This window comes from Tympanuchus pallidicinctus, unplaced genomic scaffold (genome assembly GCF_026119805.1).
Source record: "Tympanuchus pallidicinctus isolate F22 unplaced genomic scaffold, pur_lepc_1.0 scaffold8, whole genome shotgun sequence".
Classification (NCBI taxonomy): domain Eukaryota; kingdom Metazoa; phylum Chordata; class Aves; order Galliformes; family Phasianidae; genus Tympanuchus; species Tympanuchus pallidicinctus.
In genome coordinates, this window is record NW_026294802.1 from 33,728,921 (window position 1) to 33,748,364 (window position 19,444).

At 39.5% G+C, this 19,444-nt stretch overlaps 1 protein-coding gene across 1 annotated transcript in view; it reads left to right on the forward strand.

The window, feature by feature from the left end:
- Positions 1-11,335, forward strand: part of NELL2 (neural EGFL like 2) — a 141,988-nt gene extending 130,653 nt beyond the window's left edge. Inside the window, exons 17-20 of the mRNA XM_052668499.1 lie at positions 4,365-4,558; positions 5,476-5,652; positions 7,749-7,973; positions 10,682-11,335. Of these exons, the coding sequence (XP_052524459.1) occupies positions 4,365-4,558; positions 5,476-5,652; positions 7,749-7,973; positions 10,682-10,732 (647 nt within the window). The 3' untranslated portion in view covers positions 10,733-11,335. The remainder of the gene's footprint in view (positions 1-4,364; positions 4,559-5,475; positions 5,653-7,748; positions 7,974-10,681) is intronic.
- Positions 11,336-19,444: the final 8,109 nt, after the last annotated feature.

Here is a 19,444-nt window from a genome sequence, read left to right on the forward strand (position 1 = left end):
GTAGAAAACAAGCTGCTGGATTCCTAAGCAGTGTGTTGTAAATAGCCTGAAGTGAGTTGTATGTTTCTTCAAAAATAAAACAAACAACAACCACAAAGAAACACCGACACAATATAGGACAGATAATAGCATACTCTTTAGCTGGTTTGCAGAAAAGGAATCTGTAGTTCTTTTGCTATCCTTTTCAGACACAAAAGATGCAAGAACCAGTGTACCCTGTTCATATGGCTGTGGAATTTGGAAAGCTGGTTATTGCTGTAAATAAGATGTCAGTAGCATCACTCACCATCCAGTGTCAATTCAGATTAAAAAAGCTGAACAATGTTTTACTTGGTATGGATGTTTTGTGTGTGTTTGCAGATAATGACTGAAGTTCAATGTAGGTAAATAAAGCAGATGAGAATTTCATGCATGCAGGTTTGTGTCTCTCTTGCTGCTCTGTAAACACATTGCTATTCTTGATTAGATTACAGTCAAAACTGAAATAGCTTTGGCTGTGACCTGGGGTATTTAAATGGTAGTATCCAAATATTCATTTTCATGGATCAAACAACTGAAAAAAACCCCACAACTCAGGGATTTTTCATAAATGTTCAGTGTTGTATGAGCTCTGTTTAATACTAGAGCCAATTGTTTACTGTAGCAGCACACTTACCATTTCCGTGTTGAAAAATGATCCTCACAAACCTTTCCCTCGTGGGTGTCCAGCTCCAATTTATAGGAGGGAGAGGAGGTTCTTTGATATATGTATACCCGATGGCAAGATTAAGACACAATGGGTCAAATGTTGGTCTGACCAGATTATTACAAATCCTTGTCGTTTAGGGAGATAGGGAAGGGAAGATGGGCGATAGAAAAGACAGGAAATAAAAGCAGGGTAGTCTCTGTAGGTTTGTAGTTCAGTCATTGATCTCCAGTAGTGGTGGGTCGTTGGGTGTTACTGTTCAGTTGATGATGACGATGACAACCGTGACAACTGTGACAATGGTGATACTTCCCAATGGCAATACAAACTTACTTGTAAGTCCAAAGTAGTTGAGTCAGCTGCTTTTGGAGAGGCAGCTTCTGGCTTTTGTATTTCAGCAGGAACTCCTTTTGTTCCCACCTTCCGGGTCTTGCCAGAAGATGAGAGGGAGCAGCGAGGCACCAACTTGTATCTTGCCTTCACAGGATACAATAGTATCATCCCCTAATCTCCCATAGCAAGCTGGAGTCACAGGCCAGATCTTCCGCCAGTAAACAGTCCTGAACACTCTCTTCCGAAGGCAAACAGCTCCAGAGAAATGCTTTCAGATGTGAAACTGTCCACACAGTGATGCTCATTGCCACACAGCAACACCCACCTCTCATCTCCAAGATAAGTCAGAGTCTTATTGGAAGAAATGCCTCAGGAAGCAAGCTTTGAGCCAAAAACAAAGAAGGATTCATACACCACCAGGTTTCTCAAAGGTTGCTTGAAATTGATGCATAAGTGACCGCCCACGATGGAAAAGAAAAAAAAAAAAGGCATAAGGGAAAGAGAGGAGGGGGAAGGGGGAGTTAATCCATCAGCAAGCAGGCACTTATCCTCATGGTTGTTGGTCCCTTTTTTATCCTTCTGCCAACATGCCATTCCTGGGTACTTGGGTAAGAGCCATGTGCAGCACGCCCTGAGAAGGCCATCTTCCTCAAGATAAGCCCAAACAAAGGACTGCTTCTCAGCCTGGTTTATCTCTCTCTTGTTGCCCCTGGCCTGCAAATCTTTAGTCCAAAGGCTTTGCCAATTTTGAGCAGGACTTGCCTGGACTTGTCCATCTGTGCCCCTCAGACATTTCTCTGATTTCTCAACCGTTGGCCAGGATGCATCCATCAGTGTTCCTCAGCAAGCTTTGAGACAGTGGTGCAAAAAATAATCTCTTACAATGGCCAGATTGTGAAAGGAACTTGGACGTAAGTGCCAAATGCAGAGGTAGTGTTTGTAGGGTCAGTGTTTGTTATTTAAAGGGAACATAATATGGATGCTTTCAGTTAAGGTACAGCTTGTTGGGTACTGATATTATTTACCTGTGACAACTGCATTGTGAAAGCTTTGTACAAAAGAGTGTTTTAAGCAAATGAACACGGAAATCCGAAAGTGATTTATTAAAATGGGCTTCAGTGATTAAGGGAATCCCACTGTTAATCATAACATTTTAATGGAATCTGTGTTTGTTCTCTTCACTGAATAACTTAAAACCAGTTAGAATGAGTACTAGACATGTACTTATGAAAGTGTTAATTTTCAATTGCTAAGTTGTAAGGATTTAAGAGAAAGAAAAGAGGAAGAAAAGGACAATTCTTCTATCCTTCTGCTCTGCATAGATCAGCATCACTTAAACCATTCTTTTTAGTCACTTGTCTAAGAACATTCTAGGCTGGAGAATGCACAGCCTCCACACAACCATCTTTTCAGCTTATTCTGTATCATTGCTGTTAGTAAGGATGGGTTGCCCTGTCTGAGTACCTGGGACATTTCAGCTCTTCAGGTTCTTTCCATATACACACAGCCACACTCAATTGGGTTCACAATCCTGGCTGGTTTTCACCCTACTGAGACAACATCCAACTCCATAAAAATCAGAAGAGACTGAGGTAGGAAATGTGGAGAACTGAGATGGTTTGCTTATTTTGGGTAAATTTGATATGTAAATGAGGGCACCATAAACTGGATATATGGAATGTAATTTCTCTTCCAAAATCTGCTACATTGTAAATTTAAATATTCTCACTAGTTTTGTAACCTTTTTGTTTTCCTTTTAACAACATTCTGTGGCAGTGAATTTCATAGTTTGTTTATACATGGTATGGAAAAACTATTTCCTTTTATCAGACTTGAATTTGTTGTCTTCCTCTTTCATCTACTCTCCCCTTTCTTGCCCATTCAATTATATAGAGAACAAAAGCTCTCAATATGTTTTCTCTGTGGTATTCATTATTTTTTTTGTTATGTACATCCCCTCTTGCTGATATTCTTTCAGAGAGGAACAATCCATTTCTTTTTAGTTCCTCTCAAATGAGATTTTCCTCATCCTTTCCGGAATCCTGAGTAATTTTGCAAAACAGTTTTTTGAGATGCACTGTTGTTACACAGTGTATTTAAAGGAAACCAACAATGCTGCTTATTTATACAACAGAATTCTAATATTTTCCCTGCTGTTTTTCATCTCAATTCATATTCATGTTAGTGACTTGTTTACTTTTGTTTGACTGCACCCACACATGGAATTGAAATAAGCGAATTATATTTTTCTTTATCTGAATATGCTTGAGATGAACTGGAGGTTTCATTTCCATTCTTGAACCCAAAACTGAGTGCTTTATTAAGTTTCTGTGCTGATGTTGAAAGATATATGAGTGATGGTATTGTTTATTTTGACTTTGACAGCTAAATACTACTTTTTAATGAACTTTAATTAAGATCCTGGTCCAGACTCCTGTGAAATTTTATATGGAATAGAACTCGCTGCATTGATACTTTTCATTGCCATAGATCTTTAATCTTCTAGTTTTTCCACTTTTTATCACATATGGCATTTTACTTCATGACTTTTCAAAGCTTTTTTTTTTTTTTTTTTGGATAGTTTTCTTCCAGATGAACAGCTGAAAAAGCTCAGTAAAGACTATTGAAATATAAGGCAGTTTGTGCTGCAAGTTAGCCCACGCAAAATAATTTTGAGTGTACACTGATGAACTAAGTCTTTAAAGGCGCTCTTGAACTCTATGTGATATAGTTGTTTTGAAGTCAATTACCTTCATTCACTGGAGGCATTCCTATTTTTTTCATTTTCTGTGCTAGACAGAAAGGCTATAGATGTCTTTGCAACTTGAATAATTAAACCATTCTAGCTTGCACACTCTAACAAATGATGCAGTTCTTACCTAAATGGACATACAAGTCAGATGTCACCTTTGACATTAACTTCTTAGCAAGTGAACTTGAATGTGCTAGACAGAGCCAGCAAAAAGTTTCGAAAACAGGTTTTTGCAGCTTTACTTGTTTGATTGAAAATGTCTGATTGAATGGTTGCCACAAACTAATGCTCTTTAGGGATCTGCATGTTTTTTTTTTGCTCTTGTCTTTCCTGTGATTTCTTTATTCTAAAAACCTTATTCAGTATTTCATTTGAGATGTATAGGAAGACGATGATATATGATGTTTCTAGAGTTGATGTGACTTTAAAAATATTTTTTGTGAACTTGTAAGTTATTTTTCCCTGTGCTGGTGAAGTGCAAATTAATTTTCAGCTAAAGGCTTTAATGACCATGAATCATTTATATTGGCTGCCACAGGAACATTTTTGTTAATTGAATGCAGTCTAAAGGTATTACATGGCATGTTTTTTCAGACATTGATGAATGTGCAACTGGAAGGCATAGCTGTGCCAATGACACTGTTTGCTTTAACTTGGATGGTGGGTATGACTGTCGATGTCCACATGGCAAAAACTGCACAGGAGACTGTATCCATGAAGACAAAATCAAGCACAATGGTCAGATTTGGGTGCTGGAGAACGACAGATGCTCTGTCTGCTCATGCCAGGTCAGTTGAAATAAAACCAGCTGCTTCTGCAAACATGGTGGAAGGGATGACAGGAAAAATAATATGATTCAAGTGAAATTCCTGTTTTAGGTGCTTTTTCATTTGTGTATGTGGTGCTTCACAGAAATGGAGTTTTGAGGACAGCTTCTCCCTTCAACCTGCATGAACAGAGATTCCATGAAGTTTCTCATATAATACTGGCAGAAGGGGAAGAGTACTGTTTTGTTAGCAAAGATGCTGCCTATCTTTTCTGGGTGGGAGTAATGGCATTTTCATGCAAAGAAATTATCCAGGCACAAACTGGTGTTGATGACTGACACCAGTATCTTCAGCGGATGGCTATAAATAGAGGTCAGTGCTGCCTCTGCTTAGCTTTCTCAGATGTTTGTTGTAGAAAGCCCACAAGCTAAATGCAAATGAAGATTGAAGAGCCAATACACTGCTAAAAAATCCTGAGCATTTCAGAAATTCAATTTTCACTGGCATGAATTTAATTTCTCACTAGCTATCATCATTTTTAAATGAATAATTATAAAAGAGAGGGAACTGATCTAGAAGTTTAGCAAGTGATTCAAGCCATGCCCATATAAAAATGATATAGCTCTATGCAATCCATTAAAATTTGACCCTTGGTAAAGACACACTTGAGTTTCACCACCTTAGGCTAGAGTCGTCTGAAAGTTGATTGTACAAAGGATTTATGTAAGATAACAGGGGAACTTTATGGTCGTTACTGAGTGTTTTGTGGTTTCTAACTCTCTGAATTGTATTTCAACAAAGGTATTGTATTGTGGGAAAACACACAAGCGTTTTTGTAAAGTGGTTTACAGTCATGCCAGCAAATCAAATTTTGGTGCAAGAATTGTAGGAGTCAAGCAGATTTCTGCCATCACTCTGTATCTGTCTTCCAACAACAGAGTGGATACGTGATGTGCCGACGAATGGTCTGTGACTGTGAAAATCCCACTGTTGACCTATTTTGCTGTCCTGAATGTGACCCAAGGCTCAGCAGTCAATGTTTACATCAGAGTGGGGAGCTTTCCTACAACAGTGGTGACTCCTGGATACAAAACTGTCAGCAGTGTCGCTGCTTGGTAAGGCTCCTGATTACAGAGGAATAAGCAGGAGGAAAAAAAGGACATGAGATGTGCTAATCTCTGAATATTCATTCTCATATATTAACATCTATTTAGATCCCTCTGGAGTATGTATATAATCAAAATCTGACTTTCATGGATATTTATCAGTATTATGAAGTTCCAGTCAAAAATGCATTTGGACATAATAGACATAATAGAAATTATATAATCACAAAGATTGTTTTAGCTAAGTATGTAGGTCATTTGAGTATGACATCTATGCAGTAATACTCATATTTTCATTCATTCAGAGGCTGATGAGGCTGTATAGGGATATTTTAATTTATATTTTGTATTCATTATCCCAGTTGATAATTTCAAAGATGTTGACAGACTAAAACATTTTTATTCACTCAGACATTTCCAGTAACAGAAAAATTAATAGGACTTGATGCATTCTTCATATTAATGAAATAAGGTTTGAGAAAAAATTTATCTTTTGAAGCTTGTGATCTTTTTCCTGGGCAGGTATTTCATAGTCTTAGCAAACCTGTACTGCATGATGGTATACAGGGAATTGCCATGACAGAAAAAAATCCCAAGATAAAAGCAACTAGCTTTTATCACAAGTTATCTCCAAATGTAAAGCCTAGTTCAGCTTTTCCTTGTCAGCCTACCAAGAATAACAGCCCGAAACCAATTTCTGTAGACACTGCTTTCAGTGTTGCCACTGCTAAAATAGATTCCCAGGTGTTTCATTAGAGGTCTTAGAAACAAAACAAAAAACTCCTGACAGTTTGGGATCTCAATAGATGTCCCTTTATTCTAGATGCTACTTCTTATAAAGCTTATATTCTTTCTGTTGTCACAGTGGTTTTTAGGTGACAATGTATTGTCTGCTCCTTGTCGTGTCCATCACTACAAAAAATAAATCAAAATATCAAGATCAGTAACTGGTTTTAAGATTGCTTTCATTCTTTCTATCATGTGATTCAAAAAGAGAGGAAAATTGATACAGATGAGAATTCTGTGAAGGAGTAACTTCAACAATAGTTTCTGCAACAAGAGTTGTAAAATTGAAGATATGGCAAACCTCTGGGGATTTTTTTCAGCTATTGTACTGGTATTGAACTCATAATCCTCAAAGCATTAGGTTCACTTTTGTGAATACACTTCTTTCCTTGGGAGAAATGCTATTCTCTTTCTCCCCCCTCAATTCTTGACAGTCTGTGTTAGGATGATCTGAATAAGTTGGAGGTCAGAGACACATCTGTTCCAAAACAAACTGGTGTTAATGATATCAGTGAACTGTTCCCTTTGACTGATAGATCTGCAACTTTGTCCATTCTCCAGAATTGAATGAAAATTCGCCCAACTTCTAGTAACAAAGTGAATATTCAGACTTCTTAAGGTCTGTTACAGGTGTACAGTAACTTCCCCAACAACATGCTGGCCCCAAGCAAGTCTCCCTTTTGCATTTTTCATGCTCTGTACTGAACCCGTCATGCAACATGCAGAAAGCATGATTAAGTTTGGAAGCCAGGTAATCAGTTCATAACCTCCAAAATGGATAGTAAGCCAGTGGAGGTCTTCTCGCTGAGAATGCTGTGATGTTCCCTGTTCAGTTGGGTTGCTGGTAGCTCAACACCCTTAGCCAAGCCATAACCTTGGAACAGATAAGCTCTAACCTTACCTTGAGCTGAAGAGTTGAGGGGTTATACTGGAAACTGACAATCTCAATAGAAGTAAAGAACTGAGGAAGTGGAGACTTCAAAGCACTTTTATAGTGAGACCTGTTACGGTTTCTGTCTCTCATACAAGTAGGACATCTCAAGGACAGGTTCATATTTTGTATTTTTCAAGGTCCATGGAGAAGTTCAGCTGCAGCTTGGTGCAAAGTCTAATGGACTTACCCGGTAGCAAGCAGAGAAAGCAACTAGCTTGCTTTGTCTCCCACAAGCAATAAATGCTAGTGTTCTCCGCATTGTCTTCTGAATAGGACCAGATAGAGAAAAGCCAGCGAACAAACATAATGTTGAATCAGAGAAATAGGCAGGGAAGCAAAACAACAGCTAATAATTTTCTCTTGTTCTCATACTGTTTTTCAACAGCAGGGAGAGGTTGACTGTTGGCCCTTGCCATGCCCAGAGGTGGACTGTGAGTTCAGTGTCCTCCCTGAGAACGAGTGCTGCCCACGCTGTGTCGCTGACCCCTGCCAAGCGGACACCATCCGTAATGACATCACTAAAACCTGCCTGGATGAAACCAATGTTGTTCGCTTCACTGGGTCTTCTTGGATAAAGCATGGCACAGAGTGCACACTCTGCCAATGTAAGGTAAGGAGCATAAAAATTAAGCTGAGATGCTGCTTTTCTAGCTTGTTTCTGTGCACATAAATATTAATGCATTGCGTCCAGTCAGTTGATGTCTGCACTTGTTTAAAAGCAGAGGATATTACTGTAAAGATGTTCAGTTTTGCTAACTTCACTTTTGCATGTGCTGGAATGATGGTTTAATGTGCAAGCAGGTCAGATGTAGAGCAACAACCTATGCTGCAGTGGGCTGCACACAAGTCACAGAGCTTGGCTTTTTCGCAACAGTTCAGGTCAAGCTTGATTGTGGTTCTTACTGTACAGCTGTATGCTATCTGGGAAATATATGAAGAAACAAATTGATATGTAAGGTTAAACTTCAAGAAATGCATTCTGTGTGATACTACAGTTTTCAGAATGATTTGATTTGTTCTTTGAGAATAGTCATTGCATTTGAGAATAATGGGACTAGTCACACAGTTCTATAGCTTTCTTGCTTTAAAATCACTAGTAGGAATCTTCATGATGTAGAGAATATTTAGTAGTTTCTGTAGTCAAAGGAAGTGATTGAGAGAATTTTTTTTATGGCTCTGGGCTGATGTGAACTAAAGCTGTGAGAGAAAAAGATGTTAAAATTAGTTTTTCCATTAAAAATAGACCCAATATGGTGTAGAACAAATACTGAAGAATGAAAAAGAGTGATCCCACAGTAGACAAGGAGAGAGAGGCAACAGGATTCATCCAGATATCTTTAATTTTTACTGAAATTCATCAAGGTCTTTATCCTATGTCCCATCCAGGGAAGAGACTTCCCAAACTCTAGCACCTGGTACCATTAACTACTTAGAAGGTTGCACATAAAAATAATTTGACTTCAACACCTCCTTTGAGAAAAGTGGGGAGTAACTGATGATGGAGCAGAAGGTGTCAAGCAGCACCTTCCTCCACTACTTTTCTGACATTATGCTGCATGAAGCAGCAGTTGCTATTGTTGGGAGGTGGTTCTTTTACTATGGTAGTAGTATGTGCCAAGTGTGAGAACATTTGGGCATTTGTCTTAATGTCAGAACGGGTGGGTGGTTGGGAGAAAGTGCTGTGATCTGACAGTGGCTAATGGTTAGAAAGCCAGATGCTGCTCAGAGGATGTCGAAACAGGCTTATGTGCACAAACCCATATTAGTGAGAACTGCAGCTGGTGCAATATAGCAATTCCAGTGCTAGGAGATATTTTTGGAGGAATGAAATTTAGGGAAAAAAGGGAATTTTTAGAAAGAAAAAAAAGTGACCTAGCAGTTTGGCTTGGGTGGCTTTCTGAGGTTTTTGCACCTCATTTTCCCTATCTGTAAAAGAAAATATTATGCATGATTCTTATGTAAAACAGTTAAGATTAAGGGCAAGGAAATGTGTTCTTGTTGTAGCACTAATCAGTGACAATGCAGAAATAACATAGCATTTCTAGAGGTGGCCAACAGTGTGTTGTTCCCCTCTGCCCTTTACTCTGAGTCTCAGCAAAGACTGAATCTTTAAGCATGGACTAATTTCTATTCCATGTAAACGCATAGATAGTCTAATAAAATATATTGCTGCATTGTGAATATGTAGAAGATGTTAACATATACTCTGCCAGACCCTTAGATTTAAAAACAGCTTGGACGAGAATCTGCTTAACAATGAAGATGTAGCACTTTGGCCCCCTCTCTTCTGAGCAAGTGTCTTTTTGAAATTCACTATCTGTTTGTAGTGGTAGCATCTTCATATTGTAGTTTTGCACACAAGAACCTCTCTCCTCCAGATCAGGTTAATGCTATACCCAATTTTATAGTTCTCTTGTTTGCCCTGTGTCTCCTCATTCTTTCTTGCAGAGAATCACACTGAAGGTCAAAGCTCGAGGCTAAGCCTCTCTAACCAAGCTATACCAAAATAGGTTTACACAAATCCTTTAAGAATTCAGAAAGCTTGGCTTCAGCTAAAGCAGAATTAGCCACAAAACCATTTCAAATCACAAGAAGGTGAACATTAGGATTGTCTAACCTTCTGTAACAGGGGAAAGAAAATATTCAAATGATTCAGACCTTTGTCTTTAGTTATTCCTGGCAGTTTAGTCAACTAAATATATTTGTACCAATTTAAAAATAATACGTGTTTTATTTGCACTGTAAGACTCAATTGAAGAAAGTAGCCAAAAAGTAGGAAAAAAATCTTCATAGTTTAATCATGTCCATAGGTAATAGGTACCCTTAATTTCAAATATTTTTAGAAAAATGTCCAGGCTATCAGGAAAAACAGCATGGATTAATATTTGCTGGTGTTGCAGCCAGGAAGAATCAAATTGAAACATTTAATGCTAAATAAAACCCAGAGTCCCTTCTGTCTAATCTAAATAACTCCCAGCTGCCCTGCCTTGTTCAACAGCTTTGTTACTTGGGCAAATGCCTGATACCTTTATGGGAGGAGTGTTTCTTCTGCTGATTCTCGCTCCTTTGAGCTTGACTGTTGTAGCTTTGGGATGTAGGCCACAGGAAACCAAGAAATTAAAAGAATTATTGTAGCCTATCCCTTAGACATCAGAAGGACACAACAAGAATTTCATGAATATATTCAAAATCTGTATTCATCTGTACTTTACACTATACCTTAAAATCTGATATGAGTTTTCAGATGGCTGAGACTGTTAAATTGACTGAGCTTGTACATGATGCTAAATGTTCCAATTCTCTTTGTTCTTCCTTTAGAACGGCCACGTCTGTTGCTCAGTGGATCCACAGTGCCTTCAGGAACTGTGACACCAACAACCATCTCTCACAAGCAGTTTCTGGTTAAAGAATTTTCTGTCACAAAAGACCATTAGACCAAAAATTGTACAAAATTAAAACTAAAATTGAATTGTTCTGGTCCATCTAAAGTGCAGAAATGTGATGAACTCAGAATTTTTAATCAGAATGAAATATACGGGACTCAAGACAAGCTCAAATGTGTAAACCTCTGAATGAGGTCAGACCCAAATTTTCTGGCTATCTGTCTGACTTCATTATGCAGGATATTAGGTGAGTATAAAGTGACACATTGCAATGCTACCTATAGTGATGTCAGGATTCAAAGTCAACCAGGAGCTCTTACAGGGTCTTCCAAAGCTTTGAGAGTTCAACACTTGCCCAGATGCAGAGATTTTTACCTAAGCATAATTGGTTCTTCACAAATGTGTTTGAATGTTCACTGCAGAATATAGCAGATGTTTGAGTAAAAGGATGAAGCCTTCAGGAGAACATAGCAGCTAAGATGTGATATGTACAGTATATGCGCTGAAAACAAAAAGATAACAAGCTGTTGTAAAAACAAACAAAAAATAAACAAATAAAAAACACTGAAAAAAAAACTAGAAACAAAAACTGTAATGCACAGGCATGGCTTCTTAATGTTTTCTGATGGGAAAAGTCATCAATATTTCCTTGTTTTACTGCACTTACTATTATTTCTTGATTGAATTTGTTCAGTATAAGCTCGTTATTGTGCAAATTTAAATAAATATTTCTCTTACCTTAAGTTTCTGTTTGTGTCCTCTTTCTTTTTCAAGGGTATCATTTTTTTCATGTGTGTCGTTGTTTTTAATCCTTTGTTATCATGCCTGGGCAGCTGGGCAATTCTACTGTTCCTCCACATAGAGAGGAATACTGGAATTAGAAAGGAGCATGTGGGAGTTTTTGCCCAGCACAACCCTAAGCCTGTCATTTCTTATCTTATTAACTTCATGCGTGTGAGTCAATGGATTCAACCGAACAATTTATGTGCCCAAAGATCTGACTCTACATGCCAGTGAGATGCTGCCACCCAGAGTGGGTACAGACTATTTCTGTGTGACTTACATCTGTGTTCAGACAAAAGGGATGCTCTCTAGATTCTTGCTCTCTCCAGCTGCCCTAGGCAGGTTTGTTTCTCCATAAGGTCCACAGCTGTTTCAGTTGTTTGTGTAAAGTATCTTAATGCATGGGGATCACTTCAATATGCAAGCTCTGTTTTCATTACTGCACTATTGGGACAATAAATAAAAGAGGCTGCATGACCTTTTTATTCTGGAAGAGACATAAAGAATAAAGCAGTGCTTAGAAATTAAGGACTGAAAAGGCTGAATACATACGGAATTCATCACAAAAAGTGAAAACAAAACAGAAGAGGAGGAAATTGCCCCAAATGGCACCATCCCTTTAAACAGTGCTTTAGTAGTCACATTTTCAACGTGCATTTCTTGTCTTAGCATCTCTCTTACCTTCTCAGTTGTCACAGGCTAAACTTCCCTCACATAATAAGAGATTATGAGGGAAATCTATGAACTTGTTTTTAACAAAACTGTAGTAATTTCCCTCCAGCAAATGCTACCATGTAGTGTTTCATATACAGAAGATGAAAGGAATGCCATGCAACTTCATGTACCATGTATCTGTCCGTTGTAGGGAGTTGGACAAGGTGACCTTTAAGGTTCCCTTCCAACTCAAATGATTCTGTGATTCTATTATCTCCTTGAGCCCAGGTATCTATCAATTACTGCACATTTCTGAAGCAGAGGGATACAGGAAATCCTAGGCCTTTGGATGCAAACAGCACAAACAAAGCAACGACACTAAAAATCTGAAGAAATCCTGCAAAATCTCATTGATAGCTTACACTGGATCATTAAAACTATGAAGATTATTCCAATCAAACAAACCTTCTTCCTCACTCTGTCCATAAATAACAGGTAGTCAAGGGATTTACTGTTTTGTCCAGTTCCTGGCAAGCTGCAATCAATGTTTCTTAAGCTCCTTAAAAAGGAGGCTGCTTTCTGTGCAGCGTTTTCTTGCCTGCTAGCAATTGCTCAGAGGTCATGTTTTGTCCTCAGCCATAGAGGTACATTTCCCGTTGATTTCAGTGGCAGCTGCACACCTATTTCTGAGAAAAGGTTTAACAGACAGCACTACTGTTTAGAAATTGCAATTCACTTTCATTAAAGAAAGAGAATAAGATAGGTGCAGGGAATACATGAAAACCAGACTTATGATTTTGAAAGATACAAAGAAGACTGAACATTTTTCAAGCACAAAATCCTCACGCACTGCTGCATGGTGCAGAAAGCACTGACTGAAACCAGTGAAGTGGGCAGAAGGAAGGGCAGTCACAGCTGTGAGCATCACTATTTTGGGTGTAGGGAAAGGTAAGCTATGGGTGAGGCAAGTATGCCTGCCCTTGCTTTGGTTTGGTGCATCCCCTGACACCGAATTTAGATTTGTAACATATGAGTCACTCCCTGGAAGTGGAGTACCGGAAAACCAGTACTTAATCCCAGCATTTATTCAAAACTAAAAATATGGATAGATGGAAAATACACATCTCTCTCCTCTTGTTGTCTACCGTGATCTGAGAACTTTGTGCTATTGCAGGTTTATGAAGGGCAGTGCAATACAAAAAGAAACAGGCTTAAAAGCCAAGGATTGAAACATAACATAATAACTAAACCTTGGAGAGACAGTGCCACGTGTATGTGAAGAGCAGAAGTTACCTTGCTGAACAAAGCTGGAAATCTCTGCTGAATAAAAAATGGAAATGGGGTGTGTGAACATTGTCTAATTTATCAGTGTTCAAGGTTACTAATCAGATGGGAGTTCTAAAGGTCAATAAAGTCCAATGAGACATCTTGGTGACCTTCGCTGTCATCCACTTTCACCCTCCCCCTTCCTTATCTCCATTCTATTCAGTCAAGCCACAAATTAGTAGCACGTTTTTCATTTTATTTGAAAAATAAATCTATGTATTATTAAAAATGTATGTCTAATTTGAAGGCCTAAATGTCCACCAGATAATACAGTCCATAAAAAATATATATTCTATTTCTGTATTTCTGAACAATGCAAGTACATTGTGTTCTTTTAGTGGCCTTTCATTATTGATACACTGTTTGCTGTAGTAGAATTCAATAACTTCCATAAAGGAATTGTCACCTCTCTGCAGAGTAATTGGCCTAAGTTAATTGACTTACAGATACAAAGGCAGAAATGTCTTCAGTTACAATGCTGAATTCAGTGCTGGGGTGAAACAGGATGACAAAAAGCAGCAGTGTTGGTAAGCTGTAGAAAAGGGAACTAGCTGTGTTGCTGCCCACTTCTAGCACTCAAAAACTGGCTGGGGAAAGAACAGAGGTCTGGCTGCCTCAAGCCTCCTTATCAGCATGCCTTTGCTCTATCATCCAACTTTTCTAGCCCAACTGGTGGAATATGGTCGTTTAGCCACAGTTGAAATGCACCGCTTCTTTCTAGGGAATGAAGAAGTGGATATTTAGGTGGGGAGCCCTGTATAGCTGCCCACAGTCAGTACCAGCATAGGCTTTCCACAAAGTAGACACAGCAGCAAAAGCTTCAGATATAGAGGTGGATGGGGCAGCTCCTGAGCTCTCTCCATGCCCATGGGGTGTCTCACCTGGAGTGGGTGGTTGCTGTGTGTGTTCCAGTGCAAGATGCTCTGGGCAGACTGAACTTGTGGGTCTTCTCTGAAGTGCATGAGTCCCTGTGCATTCACTCAGCTTGCATGGCCTCCCTCCTTTTCTCAGACAAAAATAGCAGTAGCTTTAGTTCAGCTAGTTATTTTTTAATGGTGAGACTAACTTACAGGCAAATGCAGTTTAACTTGTCCCCAGACCAGTTAATAATTTAAGTTCAAAGTCACCAGATAGCTTTTGCCACATATTTAAGGAAACGTCTCAGAGTAATACGAATAGAAAGTAAGTAGGAAGACTTGAGCAGCTTTGGCATCTGCTGAGTGCACAGCTTGTGGAGAAACGGCTGTTCCACTGTGGTCCCACTGTGGTCCCAGAGAGGTCCCACTGCAGCTGCATCTTCTGCCTGAACCAGAGAAGCAGTGCCACCATGTTCCACATGTTCACAACCTCAGCAAGCTCCTCTGTTGCTATTTTAACTACTAATTAAAAATGTAAAATTTCTTGTTGCTTTAGTGTGGTGGCCAAATCTCTGCCCTAGGAGGAAAGACAAAGAGCATAGCTGGGTTTCTCAATAAGAAGAGATTTAGAGAGGGCCTGCAAGGAAAAAGACCATGTTGCAAACTCCTGTCCATGTGAATAGTCATTAGTATGTCAATATTTCGCTTTTGAGTTTTTTCTTTCTTTTGTTTTTCGTTTGTTTGTTTTCACAATTGTCATTCTAATTAAAAAAACAACATTTATGTATATATTTAAATTATCGGTTGTTAACATCACTTACACATCTAGATCTACACTAATCAGTATTTTCTTACTGCCAGTTTGCAGTCTGGAAAATGCCAAAGAGACATTATTTAATATAACAGATTTTCACCCTTCATTCTACTCATCTGTTCATACATTGGGTCTCTAATGTGAAACTTTAATTACTTCAAACTGTAAGAATCTATTGATCACATAATTTTTCATCCATAAAAGAGCCAAACTCAATTATTGTTCTTCATCTTAAAATCAGTTTTTATCAGTAATCTCATTTTACTATTTTAGACTTGAAGTACATTTCCTCAGATGTCATTTAAGTATCAACAGCATTGCTTGGAATTGTAAAAGAAAATTTTTAAGGACTTATTTTAGGACTGAGTCACGTTAAAAACCAAAATAAGCAGAAGTGCATCAGCACAGCTAGAACAGCCATCCAAACAGAACAGAAGAAACAATGTACTGACTCAAGTGCAATTTCATGGTGGGGAGGGAATGCAACTTTATTCGTTGGGGTGAGGAACAAAACAGAAAACAACCAGTAAAAGCACAAATACCTGCTCTTAATGACCACTGACATGATAAAAACAAAAAAAAAAAAAAAAAAAGAGGGATGTAGCTTTTTGGATGGCTGCATTATTACGAGAAAGTCTGGAGCTGATGCTGCTTTTGAATATCTCATCTGTCTTAGCATGTCAAAGCCCTTTCCTGTTTATCTTCTTGACTACTTTGATAAAAATGAAAACAAAAATATTTAGAGCAATCACAACGTCCAGTTTTCTCCCACAGTTGGTCCTGGTTGCAGTGGGTGCCTCCTGTCCTCCTCGGGGCAGCTGTGGGCACTGGCCCCAAAGCCAGGAGCAGCATTTCATCCACGCTCACACTGACTCCTCTTGAAGACACGCAAGGCAAGAAATCCTGGTTTCACTGCAAGTCCTATGGACAACACTTGGTTGTCAGTGCCTGCACTGGAGCAGGAACCCTCTGCCCCTGCCTTGCCTGGTCAGGCAGCTGACAAACTGACTTTCAAGCTTATCTAAAGCAGACACCATGAGAATATGGCCTTATAGACATTGCCAGCAGCAATGTGAAGGGGTAATGTATCTACAGCTTAAATGATCCTTTTTTAATTAGCCCGCTTTTGCCATTTTAAGTTTCCTCTGGGTAATGATTATGTCTGATGTTCTCTGATGCTCTTGTGAAAAACACAGCAGGAGAAGAAGAAATAATTCAGTTTCTCCACTTGGTAAACTTGAGAGGCTGCTCAGCCAATGCTTCCTTCAAAGGAGAAACAGCTGGAACCCACAGAGCTCATGATCCCCCAGAAGCAGCCCAGCTCAGCAGAAAGGCAGACCACACCTGAACCCATCCTGGCTGCCACAGGCAGCTCCTGCCCTCTGGCCCCAGCAGCAAGAGCACTGCCTCTGACACCCTTCTCACAGCAAATTAACTCCTTCACCACACAGCTATTGGGTTGCCTTCTTTTGGCTGCAAACGGTGGGGAAAAGGCAGCAGACTGGGTTGTGTAACTACATTGCACCCTGCTTGCTGTTTTATTCAGCAAATTACACGCTGTTCCCTCTTCTCATCTGTGGGCACAGAGGTGAACTCCTGGCAGATCACTTTCAGAGCTGGCCTGCCTCAGCACAGTACTGACGGCTCCCATGACAGATCATTTCATTTTGTTACGCTTTCAAACTTTCTTACATTTACATCACTTCTTGTGATGGAGATTGGTTGGGTTGCTTTAAAGGCTTCAGCCAGTGTTAATCATCCTTTTACAAAGCCCAAAATAGACATTTCCACTGTACATTTCTTGTGCTTACTGGTAACTGTATGATTAACATCACTGAGTTTGGACAAATTCTTACTTTAGCCCTAATTCTGCCAGTTCAAACTCATCTGTATTTTCTATTGCTTTGGGACTTGAGCCAGACTGAGAAAGTTGCTGCTGAAATCCTAATTATCTTTGGTCTTTCTTTCCTTCTGAATGAGGATTATAGGAAATCAAAGTTGTTGTTTTTTTTCCCCTCCCAAAAGAAAACCCAAAAAAGCCACAACAGCAAAAACCGAACAGAAACAAACCACCACCAAAAATTCAACAAGCCAGACAGAAACTACTTCTAAAACCTGCATCTCAAAAGGTCAATTTGCACCCTCATTCCTGCAGATCTAAATCCCTCAATCACACCAAACTTTGAAATGCTTCATCAATTTTCAGCAAAGCTACAGATACCCAGACTTTCATATAGCCCGTTTGAGCGATCTTTTTATTTCTCCTGCAGCATGTTTTCACCATTCATGCATCTTTCAAATCATTTTTGTATGCTCCATGTATTTGAATAACTTCCTAGTGGTTAATAGCACACAGTTTCTTACCTGTTGCATTTAACATTTTTCAGATGTTAGAATTTAAGATTCATACATAAAATAGAATCTCAAGGTTGGAAAGGACCTGCAAGATCATCTAGTCCAACCATCCTCCCATTACCACTGCTACCACAAGCACTAAACCACATCTCTCAGCTCCTCTCCCAGGCACCTCTTGAACACTGCCAGGGACGGCGACTCCACCACCTCCCTGGGCAGCCATTCCAGTGCCTGATCACCCTCTGAGAGAAAAGCTCTTCCTTATGTCTAACCTGAACCTCCCCTGGTACAACTTGCAGCTATTTCCTTGGGTACTGTTCGTTGCCTGGAAGAAGAGGCCAAACCCCTCATCACAACCTCCCTTCGGGGTGGGGGGGACTGGACTTGAACAAGTTCATCTGTGTCCCCAATAAGCTTTGAGACACTGATGTTAACAGCATAATATCTTACAGCATCAAGTAAAGGATGGAAGTTCACCCTGGTTCATCTCTTACCATCTCTTACATCCTCAGGTACACCTGGTCAGCAGCAGCAGACCTACCTCTCTTCCTAAAGAGAGCTGAATTTGGCACAGTGCACTTAAGGGTAAAGCTAAAATTGTGTTTTATTATGCATTTGAAATATTTTCTGTGCTTTATTACATTCCAGCATCTTTGCATTGATGCTTTTTACAAGTATTTCTGAACGATCAATCAATACAAGGTCAACTGCAGCCATTTTCTGCATGGTGTGACTCAAAACAGACACACGGACATTAATCACAATACAGAGAAGCACAGTTTTCACTGTAACCAAGATGCTTTTCATGTACAAAACAAAATAGACAGACTGGTTTCAAGTGAATTAGGTAATAAATTTTCTCTCTGAGTTTAGCAAGATCAAGATCAGAGGAAAACATAGATGTGAATTTACAGTGTATTTGCTAAATGCTGTACCTGAAAATCCTGACAAGGCAGCCACTGAACAGAGCAGATATAGATCAGTCATTAAAGGACTTTAGGATGAAGGAGTGTTCTGGACTGAGGGATTTCTGGCTCTGAGCTTTAAGCACATGGCATGGCTGATGGAGCACACCTGAGCATGGGACCAGCTGTGATGGAGGAGCAGCTGATGGATGCTGTCACCTCCTCTCAGCTGTGATGTAAATGAATCCCAGGAAAGTCAGCAGAGATTATGCCTCGTGGAGGGACCCAGGCGCTAAAATATTTATGTACATGTTAAATGAAGGATTCCTATTAACCTTAGATAAGCCCATGCTGTTTGTTTGTTTCTTTGTTTTGCAGGGCCTTTGAGCCCTTACACATCCTATCTGGCATGATTCAAACACGGTCTTCTTCCCATCCCTTTCTCCCCAGGGATGATGTTCAAAGAAGCTAAAAATATACACAAACTGAAAATGACACTGACTATAGCTGGTCTATTTTGTTTGTCTGAGGCACAAAGAATAAAGCCAAATCTGTTTTGAAGCTATTTTGGTCCTGTGAGAGAGCTGGGTGTTGGTAGCGTCAAGAATGCTCTAGCTGCGTCCCTTTAGGTGTTGCAGATGAAAGGATCCATTTGATACAGTGCAGCCCCTCAAACACTGCACAGTTAGGGGCAGCCATGCACAAAATTACGCACACAAAGAAACAGAATGACTTGCATATATGTGACTGTAGCACTACCTCTGTGAAAAGAGAGGTCTGTTCCGCCTCATTGTGCGCATGGTGCCCCCAATTACATGTGCAACCTGGTTGCCTATCTTCAATGGCTCAGCAAGAAGATTACTTTCACAGCAGCTCCCTGATAAATGTCTGCTCGCTCATTAACATTGCTGACATTTCCTACGTCTGCTCAGATCTGTAGCCTGAGCTAATCCGTATCTTATTTAGTTCATAGGCTAAAGTTCAAATGGAACAAATTTTGATCC